General features: G+C 46.1%; 1 protein-coding gene across 1 annotated transcript in view; it reads right to left on the bottom strand.

The window, feature by feature from the left end:
- The window catches only part of LOC129867229 (midnolin-like), a 30,255-nt gene extending 10,859 nt beyond the window's left edge, over positions 1 to 19,396 (bottom strand). Inside the window, exons 1-7 of the mRNA XM_055940489.1 lie at positions 19,076 to 19,396; positions 16,404 to 16,632; positions 14,878 to 14,965; positions 14,591 to 14,653; positions 3,645 to 4,172; positions 2,327 to 2,459; positions 1,770 to 2,099 (exon numbers count right to left, since the gene is read on the bottom strand). Of these exons, the coding sequence (XP_055796464.1) occupies positions 1,770 to 2,099; positions 2,327 to 2,459; positions 3,645 to 4,172; positions 14,591 to 14,653; positions 14,878 to 14,965; positions 16,404 to 16,632; positions 19,076 to 19,151 (1,447 nt within the window). The 5' untranslated portion in view covers positions 19,152 to 19,396. The remainder of the gene's footprint in view (positions 1 to 1,769; positions 2,100 to 2,326; positions 2,460 to 3,644; positions 4,173 to 14,590; positions 14,654 to 14,877; positions 14,966 to 16,403; positions 16,633 to 19,075) is intronic.
- Between the last annotated feature and the right edge of the window lie 942 nt (positions 19,397 to 20,338).

Below are 20,338 nucleotides of genomic sequence, written 5' to 3'. Positions count from 1 at the left end.
AGGCTGTCTCAACCTGAGGTAACGAAACACAGACATTAAAGGTCTGAGAAGGTACTAAGCAGTAAGCATAGGTTATTCCTGTAGTCCAATGGAAGCGGGCTTCTACGAAGAGTTAAGCTGTGAAGTCTTTCACCAGGTGTTGGCTGATAAGACCGTCGTCTCACGGTTTCATCGGAGCACTTAGTCATCTGCCTTCTAAAATGTTACTCCTAAAGCATTCCGAAGTCACGAAGCTAAACAGACAGACAGCTTCCGTACATACAGAAAAGCCCTAGCTCATTCATTGATAAGCGAGTGGATTCAGCCGGTCGCCAGTCTGACTCCAAAGGCATTTATTTAGCCCTTAGTTGTTTTCCGTGCAAGTACAAATGAATCTGTGGGCAGTTAGCAGAGGCCGGATGTAAACAACAATCTTATGAAGGAGGTTTAATGTGTGTTCTCTACAAACACAATGTCCATTCTTTTAGCATAAATCTATCTATTTAAAGTCAGAGTGAACACAAGCTGCCATTGATGGTGTCCTGGGCTGGACGAGACCAGAGAGAGATGTATTTTACAGATGAGGCTAGTTTTGGACAGCGACTGAGGAAGCAGTAGGACGGCCCATTCACGGGAGAGACGGGGGAGAGTGGGACAAAGAAAGAGAGAAAAAGCATGGGGTGACGACTGAGTGGAGGAGTGAGAGAGGGGTAGTGGTGAGGGAAGGGGGCTTCCTGGGTTAAGAAAATAAGCATGTATTATTCAACTGTGCAGAACTTTTTTATAGGGCTCACTGGGTACTGCAGAGTTCCCTGGATGTTCGGTGAACTTTCGGTCCGTGCTTCGATTACGTGCTCCATTCTATCGCAATGCCAAGTTACAATACAAGTGCTGATGACTACCATGGAATTCATGTTTTTCTTTCAAACAAAGAGACCACATAAAACTTTAATCAGAGCTATTCAGAGATCCTCCTCCACTATCCATCTCTTTTCAACATGCAACAAGAGCAGACTCATGGAAGAACAGTTCAATTTCCTCTGGTAAAGTTTAAACAAGCAGAGCGTGGACAATGCGCTTCAGCACTAAGACTACCTGACACATGCCTGTGAATGTTATCAGTGGTGAGGATCTGTCCTAGCCTCTGTGTGGAGGGCAGTAATCACCAGTCCGGCCCTCCGAGGGGTAAACCTATCCCCTCAGCCCAGAGACAAAGAGAAGTCTTCTGCTGCGGCTGGGTCTGCCAGACAACTGAGCCTGATGGAACAGCCCTACAGGAGCTTCTCCTTCCCCCCGTACTCCTCTCCTCCTCTCCTTCAACCCCCGCAACAACCTCTCTGCCAACCTCTGTATTCCCTTTCTTTCTCTTTCCTTTTGAGCAAGGTTCTGAAAAGTCATTCTGAGAGTTGAAAGAAAAAGCTTGTTTATCATAATTGTGTTTATCAGAACTGGCATCTGATCCAATTGTCTTATCGAGTCCAGCAAAACGTGGGCATAATAAGTTGAACAGCATTTGAACAGAAACACAACGGCAGAAACAAAGCCGTTGATGAATCCTCTTATGGGCTCTACAACAGACCAGCGGCTCATCTAAATTCCTTAACAAGCTCTTGACTAGAGTCCTTTCAATCACTCTCATCCACAACAACAACATCTGTTGCTCTGCTGCAAGGGGGCTCAAAGACAGTGAAGGGCCTTTTGTGTGTGTGTGTGTGTGTGTGTGTGTATGTGTGTGTGTGTGTGTGTGTGTGTGTGTGTGTGCGTGCGTTCGGGATGTTATCAATGCTCACCAGGGGGCTTGCACATGCGGATCTGGCTCTGGCACTGCACCAGCGGGTGGAGGGGGGATGAGATGGGGTTTCTGGCGGGCACCGAGGTAGCTTTGGCAGAGATGCCGGCGATGCCAGAGGTGGTGGCTGGGGGCGAAGGAGGGGGTGAGGGCGGCGTGGAGGCGGGGGAGGGTGAGCCACACTGCGTCTGGTAGCGGAGCTGGGTGAGGGAGGGGGGCACGCCCTGGTAGTGGCGTGTGGCACTCAGGAGGTCGTTGAGGATCTGCAGGATGGTGCCGATGTCTCGTCTGGGCCGCCCAGTGCTGTCCTGACAGTTAGGATGCAAAGTGCCTGAGGGAGGGTAGGAGACAGAGACAGAGAGAAAAAGAGAGAGAGAAAAAGAGAGAGATGGAGAGAGTGTTACAAACCACTACAACTCCCCTCATCTCCAATCTAACCACAGATAACACCCCCACCCAGACCCAGTAGGACACAGCAGTAATCTGAGCCGCTGACAGAGTGCTATGCCATAGTCTTAGAGTTAAAGCCTTATTGTAATGCTATTGGCCCTCACTCACCTGAAAAAGTCCCTGAGAAGACCCCAGGAGCGTGGTTGACAAAGCTTTCGATGATGGCACCTGGTTTACGGGAGGAGGAGGAGGAGTGCACTGAAGCACTAGTGCTGTTGCTGGGGCTCTTAGCACAGTTAGCCTGTAGAGGAGAGGAAAGGAGACATCAGTCTAATGTTAGAGATAAACCTTCAACAAACCAACACTCTCCTGCAGTGAGTGATAAGAAATATACAGCCGCTCGACAGTAGATTTTAGTAGTTGCATTATGACCATGAGATGCATGTATGCAATACGTGGTCATGTAAGACACACAAAGAACATGCTACTGAAATAGAACAGTTTATCAAGCGATGAAGTGGCAGTGACTTGAACCTGGTGTTGTAACATACATGTTATAATTAAGCAATAATGCCCGAGGAGGTGCGGTATATATATATATTTTAATTGGGGGGGGGGCAATATACCAGGGCTAAGGGCTGTTCTTATGCACGACGCAACGTCACAAACCCCCTAGGTGCCTTATTGCTATTATAAACTGGTTACCAAGGTAATTAGAGCAGTGCAACTAAACATTTTGTCATACCCGTGGTATATGGTCTGATATACCATGCCTTTCAGACAATCAGAATTCAGGCCTCAAACCACCCAGTTTATAACAGCCATGTTGTAACAGCGAGTGATGTTGTAAGTAACCCTAATGTAAACCATGTCGTTCCTTGTATAGGGACACATAAGACTCAGAAGAAACTGAATCCTGGGAGCTCCTTTTACTGTCCCTGACAACAGACCTATCTGCTACCTGCCCTGCTTGGCCATGTGAACTGAAAGTGAAAACCTACAGGAGGAAGAGGGGGAGCAAAAAGGGGAGAGGTACGGGAACATTTCAGAGTGAAGAAGTTTCTTTTTTCATTGTTCTATGTGGCCTCTAAACTACACCAACCCATATCTGGTTTTGTTTCTGAAAACTCATAGAGTTGACTTCAGGTGAAGAGAGAGAGAGAAGACAATAACAACCAAGTTGGTGGAAATCAACTGTCATTAAAAGACTGACAGATAGCTCCTAGCTCCAGGCTGCAGTGAGAGAGGCCTGCTGACCAGCGAGACGGCTAATGATCAACAAGACAACAACCTACACAGACTAACTCATTAACTCCTCTCCCTCTTTTTTCCCTCTCTTTCTTTCATCCTTTCATCTCTCCTGGTCTCTGGCGAGGTAATAATGGTGTGTGCTGTGTCCTGGCCCCCCTTTGTGTAAGTGTGGTATGCACTGAGTAATACAGTGTTATAAAGCAGTAGTAGGTTGATTGGTTGGTGGGGGTCTTACCTCAGGACAGGGGGCTGCAGTGGGGGTGCCCTGGGGGTCGGAAGCGGGGCTGGGGCTGGGTCGACCCGGGGAGGGCTGGTGGGAGCGACTAAACAGACTGCCGGGCAGCTGGGTGGGACGAGGAGCAGGAGGAGGGGTGCTGCAGTGACTTGAGGGGGCGGAAGAGGAAGAGGGGTACATGGGAGGAGAGGGCTGGTGTGAGGGGGCAGGGGGGAAGGCCGCTGTGCTGGTAGAGGGGAAGGGCACTGGGTGGGCCTGGGACTGGTTAGGATGGGGGCGGGAGTGGGGGTGAGAGTGGTGGTGGTGGGGGGTGGGGGCGCGGGGGTGATGCCCGCTGCTGAACCCTCCAGACGCGCCTGTGGACTGTCCCATGGTGCCCTCTGTACCCCCGCGGGCGATGAGCTGCCTGTGCTGTAAGTGCTGCCCTCCGGACTGCTGGGCAGCCAACTGCAGCTGAACAAACATCATGTGATCACCTACTCGCAGCGCCAGGGTCAGAGGAGAGCGGCCGGACAGGAAGTCACTGACCTGGAGACAGGAAGAGGAGGAGAGAGTTGAGTCACCTAGTTCACGGACTATAGACTACAAAAACTCATTATATATTGAATACTTATGCAACATACATTAAATGCATACTAACTTCATGTTTAATATACCAGAAATGGGTAGGTCTATACAAACCAAGAGAAGGTCTGTTAGCTCTACATCATTGTTTTCCAGGCTTGGGGCTTTGTTAATGAGTTTAACAAAAGCACATGTATGGATGTGAAAGCAGAAAGACAGAACAGTGCATTGAGCTGCATTGAATTGCCCCAGCAGAGAGGCTGGTACGCCACACTATCCCATCCTGTAATCAATCACTGCCCTGGACACTGAAACACTGGGCTATTAACATTTGCTGGGGGGGGGGGGGGGGGGTGAAAGGAGCTATTGGAACACACACACACACACACACACACACACACACACACACACACACACACACACACACACACACACACACACACGCATCTAATCACACACAATCAAGCACGCACACTGGTGCACACATATTCACCATGCCCACCCACTCCTGTTTCCAATGCCCCTATAGTCCAGAGTCTGAACCTCGTTCCCAGACATGCAAAGGCCACCCTTCTGTTTGGCCCCTGGCCCGAGAAATCAGAACTTCGATACAGGATGCAGCGTAGACCCACTCGCCCCACAGCCTCACACACTCATAATACCCGATTGTTCTGTGGTCTGCGGCAGATCTTGAAGGGCTGCCCACTTTAGGAGCACGAGAATGGGCCCCGGAGCCAAGAATGGAGGCCCTGACCCACTCACTCCAGGCCACACCACAGAGAGCGTTGTCACGACTTGGCCGTAGGACACATTAGTGCCACACTGCTCCTACAATCTCTGTGTTGTCTCACCCTTCCAGGGACCTTGTTACTGCTCTGGTGAAGGGAGAGCATTGACGGGTCAGAGAGTCTCCCCCAGGACACTGAGGTAATGACGTCTCAGGCTCTCCCCATATAGGAACAGAAGTACAAGAGGCTCTCAGCACTAACATAATGTGACGCTTATTTTCTGTAAGACTTCAACTTCAAGAGGGAGGGAGGAGAGTGCGAGAGAGAGAGAAAGACAGACAGGGGGAGAGAGTGAGAGAGAGAGAAAGACAGAGAGGGGGGAGAGAGCGAGAGAGAGAGAAAGACAGAGAGGGGGGAGAGAGCGAGAGAGAGAGAGAGAGAAAGACGAGAAAGAGAGAGAAAGACGACAAGTTGAGAAAAAGAAAGCGAGAGAGAGAGAGGAGAGAAAGAGCACAGAGAACAGAGAGAGCGCTCCCTCCAGACCCATATGCCTTTGGAGGGTGCTTGTGTGTGTTGACCTGTTGTTAACCCTCTGAATCACCAGGCTCTGCCCTCCATCATTTTCCTCTTTCTTCAGCTTATTTATTTTTCTATCGACCGCCGGCTATCTGCAGCCACGGTGACCTTTGCACATTGGTATTGACACAGCGGAGGAGAGGAGCAAAGGAGGGGGAGGGGGGAGGGAGGAGGGACGTCACCCAACACAACACCTCTATCTCCCAGCATCTCACAATGAGCCAACACATAGGAATATAAATGTATGATTGTTCACTAGTCCTAATCACATGACATGTTAATATAGTGGGTGTTTCTCAATATGCATATTACCGTGCTCCACACTCTCATGCTCCGAGTGCATTTTCCGAGGACATTCTCTTGAGTACATTCTTGTGAGGAGGAGTGTGGAAAACGCATAAAACATTACATTTGAGAAGCACTTGCACTCACCCTTATGTATTACCTCACACTGCATCTCCCCATTCACTGAACCTTCTTCCAGCCAGGACAATTGCAAAAATAGCGACAAATCAAGATATACACAAAGCAAACCAACCAGATAGTTTAACAGGCAAAAATGACCTAAAACTAACGTTATGCAAGGCAGATGCCAATGCTTTGTGGGTAGTTAGCTAGCTAACAACTCTTTGCGGCTATCTGGCTAGCTAACAGTAGAAGCTAGCCAGTTAGCCCTATTGACTTACAATGGGCTAGTGAGCTACGCACACTAGTGGGAATTGTAAGCAGGTAAACATGCCAAAATTAACACAGCATGTATTTACTTACGTATCAACATAAATTATGTAGTCAGGCAACATATGAGACGTGAATAGGCAACATTTGATTCCGATGTTGGAATGTATTTTCTCTCGCTTCATATTTACAAAGGGAGTACGCATTCGAGAAGTGCCCTCCATGCTCCATTTCGCATACTTTGATTTGGACTCATACTCCCACCCTCTCGGGCTCCAATTTGCGTGTTCAGAGCACGGTAGTGCGCATTTTGAAAAACACCCAGGGACTGACTATGATGGTGATGATGACTAATGAAACATAATGGTGCTGTTCTTAGTAAGGGCGGGCATGGGAAAGCAGAGGACAAGCACGAGGTGAGATGGCTCTAGTAAACTCCTCACACAAAGGTCACCTGTGAGTCAACCAAGGGGGACAGGGAAAAAAGAGAGAGGGAGGCAGGCGAGGAGAGGGTGATGGAACAGAAGGAGAGGGTAGTTGATTGTATCCCTGACTGACAGTTGTCAGGAGAATGAGTAGAGGGTTTGCAAACCCCATCACACACACAAAAGACAACGAAAAGAACACACACACACACACACACAAAGCCTTTGAGCGAGTCACAGCGCTGTGTTTGATCTGGGTGGAGAAGAGAGAGGGGGATGACACATCAGTGTGGCTTTGCTGAGAGAGAGGAGAGAGAATGAGCGAGACAGAGAGGAAGAACGAGGCATTCCATCTCCCTTTAAAGTCTAGTGTGGATTATTCAACAAACACCAAGCTGAGATTCATGATACGTTCATACTAAGCTCCCAACCCCACATGGCAAACCTCAACTTAGACCGTCATATATGCAAGCTCCGCCTCTTGTTTTCTCTCTCTTTACGTTTTACATCCCTCACTCCCTTGGTACATTTGTCACTCCTGGCCCTGGCATCTCAGTCGTTGACTCATAAAGCCAAGTCTGATTCTGAAGTTTTCACCCAAACCCCACGAACGAGTATGTTCACACACACACACACACACACACACACACACACACACACACACACACACACACACACACACACACACACACACACACACACACACACACACAACAATGTTCCCATTAGGTAATAACTGAAAAGGCCACGAGCCCACATAAACAAAAGCATTAAGCGACTTAAGCAATGGCTCCAGAACTCTCAGCCTGCCCTTAAACCGCTCACTCTCAGGTCTTTGTGGTCCATGCCTTATTTTCCCACCAGAAATAAATGAGGAACCCAAGTAAGACCCTGGGCTCGGAATTCCAGCATGGGTCTGATCAGTCATTCCGCAACCTCATCTCAGATTGAAAGGGGAAGACAGGACGGGAAACGGGACAGGTTGCAGCTGTGAGCCCGGGGGTTGAGCCGGGGGTGGAGCCAGAGGCTGTGGACTGGAACACCTTAAATAGGTCAGTCTTCGGAGAGATGGGAGGTAACACTAACAGTTAACAGCCAGTGGGTACATGTTGCAGGAGACGCTGTTCAAACCATCATGTAAAAATATCCATGTCTCAGATAGCGTATCACTACCAAGAAAACCTGTCCGTACACGCCTTTCTGCTCTCTTGAGACAAGTCAGTATTACATTGATGTCAGGAACAAAAAAATATAGGATTTCTAGAACAAAGCAGACAAAGAGCCTCTCTCAGAGTCTTTGAGCCTTTAACCTCCTTCCTCCTTGGTGTCTTTATAAATTCCTAAGCCCTAGGAAGACAGTCGCTCCTGTCAGTCAGGACAGCTCCAGTAGAGGAGAATGACAGTGAGCTAGGGCCCCAGTTTTGTTATGTTTAGACAGAAAGGAATGGCCTCCTCATTGTTCCTATTGTCCTGACGCAGCGAGAATGGTATGCGTAGCGAAGAGCGAGGACAAACCAGTTGTCCATTTGTCTGACAAAAAGTGTACTCTGATCGGTACATTTCATAGACAGTGCTGTGATAAGTTAATGATAGCCTATCAGCTAATTGGGTGTTTGAGAAGGAACAATAGCACTATATGAACAACACCCAGTTCTCTGTTCAGTTCAACCTGACCTCCCACCATCTTGCTCTATCTGCCATTTTGTTTTGTTTTTGGGAGAGTAGCGACTGGGTGGCATTTTGTGTAGCTGTAGCAGCAGGCTTTGGTTGCTATGCAGAGAAGGGAGAATATGATAAGCAGAGACCGGGGAGGAGGGATGGGTGAGGGGATGAGGGAGAAAGAGAGGATGTAGAAGGGGGGTGGGGTGTCAGAGAGGTGATGATGAAATATTCAGAGAGTGTGCTTCTGGATGCTTTTCTCTTTTCTTCCTCCACCTCTGGGGCTGACCGGTTTAGTTATTGGGGTCCCTGTGGTTCAAGGAACTCATTTGCAGGCGTTTTTCCTTTGCACACTAAGTGTACTGAGAGACAGGCAGAAAGAAGTGGGGAGGGAGGGAGGGAGGGAGAGGGAGTTGGGAACAGGACTGAGCTGACATTCATGAACAACTGAGCAGAGTTTTTATCAGAGACCAGAGAGGACAGGGATCTGTGGGAGGGTTCAAGCGAAGGAATCACCCTTTTCCTTCAGCTGCATTACGGCTGAGAAGCTCCTGGTCAACCTATCAAACAGCAAGGTGAAGGAGGGAAGGGGAGAGGTGAAATTCAGAAACCAGCTTATTAACTCACCTATCGACCTAGATGTGTTGATCAAACTAGGACACAATTGATACGCTGTTTGTGCAGACTGGCGCTGGGTTAAGAAGCAATAACATGATTCTCAAAAGATAAGAAAAAAAATCTACGGCGCTTGCACCATGCCCCAAATCCTAAAAGCAGGCCCCATCTTCAAAAGACCCCATCATTGGAGAGATAGCCATCTGTAATAGTGCCTGATAGGAAACAGAAAGCAAAGAGGGCGAATGAGAAACAGAAAGCCAGCTGGCCATCAGTGAATTTGATGAGCTGGGTGAAAAAAAAGAGACAGAATGGCATAATGATCAGGTTCCTGGTTCCAGCCCTCCACCCCCACTCCATCCCTCCAGCCCTCTACATTACCTCTGTTTCCAGTCAACCACAATGGCTTTGAAGGTTCTAAGGCAACAGACGCAAAGCAATCCACTTAAAAACCGAGTCTATTCGCCCGCCTTGCTGTATCACAGCACCTGCTGCTATTGCAAATGCGTCCCTCTCTCATACACACTTTCTCCATTCTCTGGGCGATCAAAGATGGTGCAACACCACTGCACAAGGCCTATGATTCCAACTGATGAATACATTCCGACTGAGTCTCTGTGATAAGAGGGGGAGACAGAGAGAGAACGAGGGCCAGGCTTAACCACACGCTGGCTCTACAACAGGACAGATAAATGAAAGCAGTGTAGATGAATAAAACAACATTTGGAGTAGATTGAAACCCCATTCGTTATTTTTCCACAACGCTGAGATGTGGTAGCCGGTAGGGTCTGTGTGTATTCTTTGCACACAGGGAGATGGGAAAAGATATTCATGGCCTCCACCGCCTCCCAGACACTAGCCCAGTCAGTCACAATCACCATGCTGCAGGAGCACTTGAAGCACAAAGGTGGCCAGCCGATGAAAAACAATGATTGTCACGACATAATACACACACTACAGTATATTTTCACCGGACACACGCTCAAGAGCTCTTTCGCTCTTACTGTCTCCCACATACAGGAACACACACACACTTTTTTTTAAAATGCACACGCACAATAGGAAAAAGAAAATATCAGCAAATCCATCTCCCCCATTTCTCAAACACACCTTGACACCCCTCCTCTATGTGCCTATCTGAATCACAAAGAGATTACACAGGTGCAGAGACACTCCACCAGCTTATTCATGCGTTCTCAGGCTAGGATTTATAGGGAACAGAAACAAATAGTCCCTCTTTTCACTATTGTCTTTCAATCAGTCAATATACAATTAGATTTATACATTCAGCTCCGAATTAATAGCCTTCATTTACGAGGAGAAATTACAATTTTAAAGGCCAGACTCCTGCCTGCATATAAAAAAGGTTGATTTGAAGTAGGAAGACAGCAGGCTGGTTTTATAGATGGGCTGATGCTCTCATATTGACATGGTGACTCAGTCATTTTTCAATTCCATCCACTCCCGAATCCTCAATACAATTAAAGAACAATGATTTCCAGTAGTGTCTGACTGGCTGATTAACTACCATCTTGATAAGGTGAGTATTGGGCAGGGGTCTGGAAAAATAAACATATTGACCAATTGCATTGAGCAGTATCGTACACACACACAGGCACAAACAGACACATACACATGTGCACGCACACACGCACGAGCACATCACACACACACACACATTTTCAGATGACTTCTAATACCTTATCTAGAAAAGAACAGTAAAATATGACTATAACATGAATGGACCATATAGTTAATAGAGCTGTGACAAGACAAGGCCTTATCAGACAGAGCAACCTGCGATAGCAACGCTCCACCACCAACACACAGAACACTCCTCTACCTCCTGGTGACCTTTCCCCTCCTCCTCCTTATCACCCACCCTCCTTCTGCCCATCTCCTTATCTTTGAGTCACGCCTGTCCTTCCAAACATCCTCCCTCTGTGGTTCAGAACAACCTGTACACAACATGCCGCAACACCTTAAAATGAATGGCGTGACTCAGCAAGGCCATCTATACCTCCCTCCAGCCCTGCATTCCCCCTGCCTGGCCCAGCCCGGCATGCTCCCTGCCTGGCCCAGCCCTGCATTCCCCCTGCCTGGCCCAGCCCTGCATTCCCCCTGCCTGGCCCAGCCCTGCATTCCCCCTGCCTGGCCCAGCCCTGCATTCCCCCTGCCTGGCCCAGCCCTGCATTCCCCCTGCCTGGCCCAGCCCTGCATTCCCCCTGCCTGGCCCAGCCCGGCATTCCCCCTGCCTGGCCCAGCCCTGCATTCCCCCTGCCTGGCCCAGCCCTGCATTCCCCCTGCCTGGCCCAGCCCTGCATTCCCCCTGCCTGGCCCAGCCCTGCATTCCCCCTGCCTGGCCCAGCCCTGCATTCCCCCTGCCTGGCCCAGCCCGGCATGCTCCCTGGGGGAGTGCAGTGACTGGAAATGACAAGATGGGTGACCCAGAGGCTACTCATATATGGTTAGATCCCACTATTTGCATCTGTCCGTTTTCAGACACAATAACAATGCTGGGTCTTATTCAGAGACCAGCGTTGGCTGGTGGAGGAGGGTGTTGGGAGGAGGAAGTGAGAAAACGTAGAACAGAAATGTAAGAATGTACTCCTCAAGGACCTGGCCAAGACATCGCCTCCCCAAAGACAATATATGTACTTCCTCTAGGACAACATGGCAATCTTCTCCTCCCTCCTATCCTTCCAGCTGAGCTATACATTGATTTTGAAATGGCCTCGTAGCACTGTTTCACTCAATTGGCTCCAGCCTATGTGGAAAACAGTCATCGGGGAGACCTAAACCTAAAGCTTGACTCTCGGCCATTGTTTTGTATTGGAGGGTCGGTCAGCTAGGCAGGTTTTGTGAATTTGACTGGGATTTATGCTTCAAAAGTGCAACAAAAGGGTGGGGTGGGGGAAGGGCAGTGTGTGGGGGATGGGTAGGTTAGGGGGCTTGGTTTCATACAAGCGTCAATGAGCAAACACTCACTATAACATACAAAGGACTGGACAATCCTTATTTTCCAAACTAAAACAACATCAAGCAATAGCAGCTAATGAAGCTGACTATAACCTATAATAAACATTACTCTTCATCGACCTACCATATTTCTCATACACAGACATTACATCACTATACTCTGTCTGAGTTCAAGCTCGAAGGGGCATTTTCTCATTCTTTCATCAACAGAAGAAAGCCTCTTAAATACAGTTTGCTCCACAGAGACACAATCCCAGGCTCAGCTCAGCCTAAGCCTATCTCGGGCAGACAGAAGGAGAAAACCAGCCCAGCCTTGATGGACTGTCAGGAGGTGGTGGCTTAATGGAGATTAGATGTCAGGAGAAAATTTGCCTGGGATGTCAAGCAGAGGAATTAAGGGAGCCAATGCCCTTGACAGAGTCCAGCCTATTCTACCACAGTCAAAATACAGCAGGACATACAGTCGACTGCAGGCAGCAGGCAGGTACTGGGCAGAGAACAAGACTTGCAAACCACAGCACATTCAAATGATAGGGCCATTGATGAGTTCCGATAATTGGCCTTCCTTTCCATAAAACACTTTCTATCCTACTCCACGAAGTCTGAAATAGATCTCTCCCGGGAAGCCACCCGACTGGGCAGGGTGCTGAGTACTCCTCCAGAAGCAGACTAGAACTGTTATAAGCTGGGCTTCTATGAACACACTGGACTTCCTGGCACATTACCTGATCTCCAACCCCGACCAGACCACACATATTTGGGGGGAGGGAAGAGGGTGAGGGAGGGAGAAGCTTAAGCTACCAATTTTCCGAATGCTACCAGCCAGCCACTAGCCTGGCTATTTTGGAATACGGGGGGTATCTGTTAACCTATCAGACACTTCTAAGAGCTCAGTGCATTGATTGATTTTTGATAGCCCCCAAGTTGGAGGAGGAAGCGAATGGGAAAGCTTGTGTTCCTATTTTTTAATCTTACCCGGTATCTGTAATCTCTCCCCAATCTATATCGTCATGAATTATAAAGCAGGAATCAATTCTCCCTGATAGAAACACATCAGATCAGTTTTATACTGGCATTCTTATTTGACTGGGCTTTCATTCTTGTCTGTGCATATGAGCCCATTGAATGACTCACCAGGCAATAGTTCCACCAGCTCACATTCTTACAGTAAAGTCTTGGAGACAAGAGGCGCGCTTGATGAAGAAGAAAGTCATACCAAAGTGACTCAAAATTACTATCTATAGGTCTTAACTGCTGTATATGCCCTTTCCTGTTGCCTGCCCCCCCCCCCCCCCCGCCCCCCTCGAGAGGAGGAGAGGCGAGGCCGATAGGCCTTGAATACAGAGCTGAGGCAAGTCAGGATAGAGACTGTATGAGGTTGACACTGTTGAATTATGGGAAAGCCTTGACTAGTGGAAACAGAAGTCAGTGTGAGCCACCCAGCAAAGGCGTACCGCATGATGAGAAAGGCGTGCTTCCAGCACACCCACCCACCCACACAAACACACTCACTCATCTGTCGTCACCGCTGTGCTGTGAGCAGGCAGGCTAGGCGCTGAGCTCACACACACACTAACGCCAGGATTTCCAGTGAAAAATATCAGCGGGAGAGAAGCCACACTGAGGTTTTGACTTGCTACTATGTGTTTTACCAGTACGTGTTTTCTGTCCTCAAACTTCATTATCTTGACGTAAGTAGGAAGTAAAACTTGCTACTTCAGTAACACATTCACACAACCACCAAATATAGGTGTGCTACTGGTCCATTTTATGACAAGGTCTTATCTAACATTAGTAACATATTTTTACTGCAACTATGTGCATCACAGACTTAACAACACACCTGGAGTAAGTCAGCTGCTGAGACAGTACGTCATCGCTGTTGTCAGTGCCATCGAGTCTCTCACCCGCTGTCAGGTTGAGGAGGTGAGATCAGACCTGATCCCTTTACTTTCACTACTTATCATATCAGTGACTCACACCAAACCACTGACTCATATTCTTACTGTATTTCAACAGTTCCACAAAGGTACATCAAGTTCACGGGCACTATGTACTCAACGCCCATCTGTCAACTTAATTTCTGTTTATGAGTTGAGTCTATCTGTGTTGGCAGCTCTCTATGGTGAGGGGAGAGCCAGCCAGGGCATTGCAAGGATGGGGTTTTGACTCAACTCTCAATCAGTTGGGTGGGGTTTGCCTGGGCTTGCCTCCACACACACACACACACACACACACACACACACACACACACACACACACACACACACACACACACACACACACACACACACACACACACACACACACACACACACACACACACACACACACACACACACACACACACACACACACACACACACAGCGTAGAAGTTGCCAGGAGACCAGAGGGTGTTGGTTTTAATATCCACAGTGGCCAGCTTGCTTGTTTAAGAGGCTAACATTAAACATGGAAAGAGCCTTGTGTTCATCAGCAGCCTCACTCTTATCTTAGCTCTTCTCTAAACTATTTTTGACTGCTCCAGCTTGACATGCAAACAGATCTCATTCACTTTAAAACATAATTCTCCATGTTTTTCCAGGGGCAACCTGTTAAAGTTTCACATTAAACCAGGAGGATTTCAAATCAATTATGTAATAATTGTATGGTTTTTAAAGCAGGTATACTAAATGATCTATTCATGAAGGCCACTTAAATAAAATTACTTGAAAGAGTTCTTACCTGAGTTTCTGTTAAACTCTCCAAAGCTTGCATCACTGACTGTTCTGGTCTTGATGCTTGAGACTTCAAAGAAAGGACAAGGAGAAAACCATGATTTACTTGTAAGCCTAGTAGACAAAGGAGAAAGGCTTGTGCATTCAAAGATATGAAGGAGATGAGATCAACACAGACTTAATTACCTACATTAACCTGCCTGATATTAATAACACTTTTATTATCTTGAGGCCAAAAAACCCACCTGGGTTTATAGCACAACACACACGGTTGAGGTGTCTGATTATCCTTACCATTAAGCCTGCTTCAACTGTAGGTACAAGTGTTAACTTGCTCCCATCAGAGATCCCGAGGTCCTGGAGTTTTCCTGAACTCAGACGCCTGAGGGGGAGAAAAAAACACCATATTAGTTTACAGCCAAACTGACTAACTCCTGCATTTAGGAACACTTCCGCCTATTTACTGGATAGCCATTTCATTTGTCACTCTGAGTGGTCCTTTTCAGGACCTCATCAAGTTAAAAAAAAATAAGTGGAAAAAAGTTAATGTCATGTTCAGGTTGATGAATGATAATGTAATCACATAGACCACTAGCATTGTATCTTTAACGTCACTTTTCTTAACCGTGATAGTAGGCTAGTGGAAGAGTTGCTTTGTGAAAAGCCTATCCTACTGTATTGTACAGTGTGAACTAAATGTCACCTCCAGCTGAACAAAGGGAGTCAGCAGCGCCTAAATGCAGCTATTTAGAGAGATGATTAAAAAAGGTACTCGGTTTTAGGGGATGATTTGATTTGGAGGCGATTATTCTAGGGGGTTGTGGGATGGTTGTTATTTAAAAGAAAAACAATGCGACAGGGCGATTTGCATCAAGTGACAAAGACCTCCCTTATCATACCACAGCTCTTACATTGTCATTTAACGCACGAAAATCCGACTCAATTGAAAACCGACTAAAACAGTTTCAGTTTGCTTTAAATAAAAAAATGTGCAACACACGATTGTAAAGCGTTGTTAAACTATCGTCATATACTCAAGAGCTCCCCTTTTCAAAATGGCAATTATGTTCTCTCCATTCATTTGGGATTGTCTCCAGGGGGTTTCCTCGTAATAAAACGTGAGCAGAAATCAGTGAATATGCGTTCGCTGGTATGCAAGGTGATTGTAGAAAGTTGTGTGTAACAAAGGGAGAAAAAGGGAGAAATTAGAGGGATGCCTTGCGTTCGTCTTCACCTAACCTTCACATAACACTAACAATGGCGCATAACACTAACCAATGGCGCACCCCACTTGCGTATCGATAGCATCAATTAGATTCTAAACCCAAAGCATCAGCATAATTGTGCATTTATTTAAGATCAAATACAATGGTCAGACGGTAACTATATAAATTAAGTAAACATGAACCATTGCTCGTATGCATTTCATTCAGCAAATGCATAAATCTTAGCTGTTAATAATTTGTCAAATATATTTAATCAGTAATGGTATTTATAATGAACGCTGAAGGAATCAAGACAAGTATGCACCACAAGTTCCTCATCAATAGGCTACGGCTCCAAACCGTGACTGAACAGTTTGCGTTTCCATGCCTAATTCCAATACTGGTAACACTGGTCAATATCATCTTCCCTTGAATATAATGCTGATACCCAACCTATGTTATTCTTGATCTCCACAATGTTCTACCGTTTAAATAAATGCAAAATATTCCTGTAGACATCAGAGATTTGAACATCGCAAATACCATATAATGTATGCATATGTTATACCGTATGACAGTGGGATATACTGACGTTTATAGATGTAGTCTACTCACGTTTCTTTATGTAGAAGGGCGAGTCTTTCTTTTGGTACTTTGAGTCTCTGAGAAAGTCTTCTCTTCAGTCCTTCCACAGTCTCCTCCAGGGGAAGAGCGAGCTCGAAGCGTGTGCCGGTTGTGGAATGGATATACAAATTCATGGAGGGTTCACTCGGGACGGCCTCGCAAGACGGAGCCCCGCGGCTGGTGCAGCTCCGGGCGCTAGGATGTTGGTCCATTCGATAGCCTGTTGTCAGGGGGGAGACAATGCGAGTTGAACGGGGTTGGAGAGAAAGAGCCGACCCTTTACGCAGTGTCCCTTGTTTTCAGAGAGAGAAACTGCTTGCATTCAAAAGAGAGAAAGAGGCTCTCTCTCTCTCCTGGTGCCTTTCTCTGTGTGCCGAGAGGTTGAATAAACCCGAGTCCTCCCTCTTCTGATACGACCATGAGAATATTCCCAGAACTAGTCTTATAGAGAAAGCCTTTATTGCGCTTTTCTTGTGTATGCAATTTGCTCAAGAGAGGTTCCAACGACTACTCCAAATGTTCCAGGTTTTTAAACGCTTCAGAGGTGAATGAATGCCAAGCAGCAATACAAGTATTTGTTTCACAGGGAATATGCCACGGACCATCAACTACGCAAATAACTATTGCCTTTCTAAGAGAACATGCGCAACACAGGCTATAGCTTTCTGTCCTTATTATTGTTTTAAATGCATGGGACTGAAAGCTGCCTTGAAGCCAAATACAAGACCTACAGAATGCAAAAGCCTTGTAAGATTAATATTGTATAGCTATCCACTGGGCACCCATGACCACAGCAGCTCGAATGAAAATCGACAATGAACATTGTCTCAAAGTAGCTCACTTCCACAACGATACAAAAAAATACACTCACAGTCCGCAGACATTCTACCCAACCACAAGAGAAGTTCTCGAAGACGCAGTTGATCTAAGCCAATGGCAAAAGTAGATTTACACCCACGTGGCGAACAGATGCCTCCCATTTTCTCTCCCACACCATTTTGTCACAAATAACCAATCGGCTTGAAGGGGGCCAGGCCTTGGCGTGTCAAGCAATAGGATCGTTCCAGCACTCAGGCAACTTTAGCCATTCATAATATATTAGTCACAGAAGATAACTCTATATGTGGTGGAATTTCAAATCCAATACCGAAGACTGCATTAATGAAAACATCCTACCTCATATTCTTACATAGATCATTTATGTGGGTAGGCCTTTAAATGTAGGACTATGTTTTATTCTAGGTTATGCAGGCTACAATGGCAACAATGCACTTAAATTGCCACATTGTCCATTTCCTATAACTATGTCACGAAATGTACTATACAATGTTGCGCAACTTCAGGTTACACACGTTGGGTATCATCGTCATTACTAATAGTACAGTGCTGACGTCATCTCCTTCCTTCATCTGGCTGCATCCAAAACCATTAAAGTAAATCGCGCACGGTATGCAAATTACGCATTAGATGGGGTATTCCCTTCAGGAAGTGCGGTTCTTCATCAGCTCTTTGAGATGTTCTCGGGATAGAATGTACACTGGAGATATACTGGGTTCGGTTCCTACGTCATGCAATTCCTACAATCAGCTTTACAAGAAAAAGTGGCAATATTGGCTACTCACTTCGACAGCACATTCTGTGCGTAATTGCGCATTGCCAACTGCTGTGAAACTATCCACATGTTTATCCACTGACTTCTCTGAATGCACATACTATTTCTTCTGCAACATAAACTCACATACCCTACTTGGGCAACTGCTATACCTGTCAACCCCTAAATGTCACAGACATCAGGTTACTTAAAATAACTGTATTCTCCAACCAGTTTTAAGCCGATCCTGAAAAGGCTTACTTTGGCCGAATCATGGGCTACATAGCTTTAAGAGAAACGTTTAAAACGGGCCGCTTTGACTACTGTAAATATCGTAGCCTACACAGTAAAGTGTGAAATATGTATTCCACGTAGAGCAAATGTTGACAGAGTTTATGATAGGAGCTTGATAAAAACAAGATACTCGCTCGCCATCCAGTGGTCAATGGAGGCACTTGGGGAGCCTTAACTTGTCTATTTGTTGTTGAAGGTGTTTATAACACATTTCGAATGAAAACTAGGCTAGCCTACCGGCAATTTCCCTCTGAGTACAGCTGCAGCTGACTGTAAGGTCGGTCTGGATAATGATATAATATCACAGACCCTGCACTTGGCATCTACATAGAAGGTAGGCTAGGCTGTGTTGTCGGCTTATAATTGCATAACATATGGATGCGTGCTGTCATCAGCTATCCTATAGGTCAATAAAAAAACACCACATTCACTGTCTGCAGATAACACCAATTCCATTGACAATATCAATTTCATTATTAAGTCAATTGGCTACATGTAGATGCATAATTTAGAAACTCTTAGAAGATGGCAGAACTCCATTTGAATGCAATGCATGTAACCAAAACAAACGGTGAGACAATGTATCAATGTCAGCTATCAAATAGGTGCCCCAGGTGGCCTTTTATAAACATAACAAAGATAAGAGTTACATGTCCAAATCTAACCCACTCAAATTTCTAACCTTTATTCAAAGGTAGGCTATTAAAACGTTAGAATCATCAATGTACATAGACTACTCTTAGGTTTGACATGAGTCCAACGTTTGAATGTAACTTACCAATTATTGTGGCGAGAACTTTAAAGCTTTGCGATAAAGCTTGGTTTTTTCCAACACGTTTCCCCAGCTTTTGCATGTAAATCTTCCCAAGCTATGAGAAAGAGTGAAGTAGGCTATATCCAGATAGATCCGTAGGCTATCCACTGTGACAGTAAATTCGCAGACAAATGTGTGCGACTCGACTGTAGTAGTAAGGACAGGTCTGTACTCCTCTTGCTCACTGCTTGAGTTCCAGTTGTCCTAAAATGCCTGTATGACGTTTACCCAGCAGTGTCTTTCGTATTACAAGTGCAATTCGGGAGGCGAGACACCTTTTAAACGAGCCCTCTCAGTTATGGGTGGAGAGTAGACTACGGTTCTTGCTATGTCAGGATGCCATTTAAGGTAGCCACGGATTTCTTCCTCACATGAGAGTTCGTTTCCAAGATCTACTGCCTAATTCGTTCTTCACCTTTGGAAAGAATGTGCTTGGGCAAAGCTTGAAATCATGCACAGGATTTGTAGTGTCTGTGATTGCGCATCTATTGTAGTCTAAACAAGGGTAAGGACTTTTATCCCGAAGAACAAAAACATAAATCATATTCAACTGAGTTACGACCTTAACAAAAAGTAAACGAAGTAGCGATTTCGGGAGGGGGTGTAACCTTCCACTGACGACAGAAAAAAAATAAAAGAAAACATCACTAGGCAACCAGTGCAGAACAACACAATGCATGGATACAGCCTACCTGAATATAAATAAAGGTTTATTTGGCAAGGGACCAGTTCTGCAGTTAATGACTTCCAGGTTGCTCCTCAAACAATGGCAATCCTATGCCAGGAATCATATCTTGACAGTTATTACACATTAATACAAGTGATTCATTGTTCATGTGGTAGGCTAAGACCAAGTATTGTACATGTCAGTTTGTGTGCAAACTTATCAATAAAGCCTTACCTGAAGTCCACAAGTAGATGTGATACAGTAAATTGCTATGTAGATAGTAATGTTAGATTATAAGTAGTTATATTCATTTGTGTCGTGTGTCAGCATGGTAGCACACTTTACAAAGATGCCAATATAGTTTCAAACAAAATGATTTGATAAACCCGATGCCCCGTATTTCCTTGAAGAAAGGGGACACAGTCTTGTTGAGGCAAGTGAAGTGTTTCAATGATGAACCCACAGGCAGAGACGCTGCAGAGATGCCTCTAAACGAGTCACAGTCCCAAGTATCACAGCATGATGAGTCGGCCTCTCCCAGGACCAGACAGAGGGGGGTG

The sequence above is a fragment of the Salvelinus fontinalis genome, chromosome 12 (assembly GCF_029448725.1).
Source record: "Salvelinus fontinalis isolate EN_2023a chromosome 12, ASM2944872v1, whole genome shotgun sequence".
Lineage (NCBI taxonomy): Eukaryota > Metazoa > Chordata > Actinopteri > Salmoniformes > Salmonidae > Salvelinus > Salvelinus fontinalis.
Note: the sequence above shows the minus strand (reverse complement) of the source record. Positions and strands in the feature narration are given on the sequence as shown.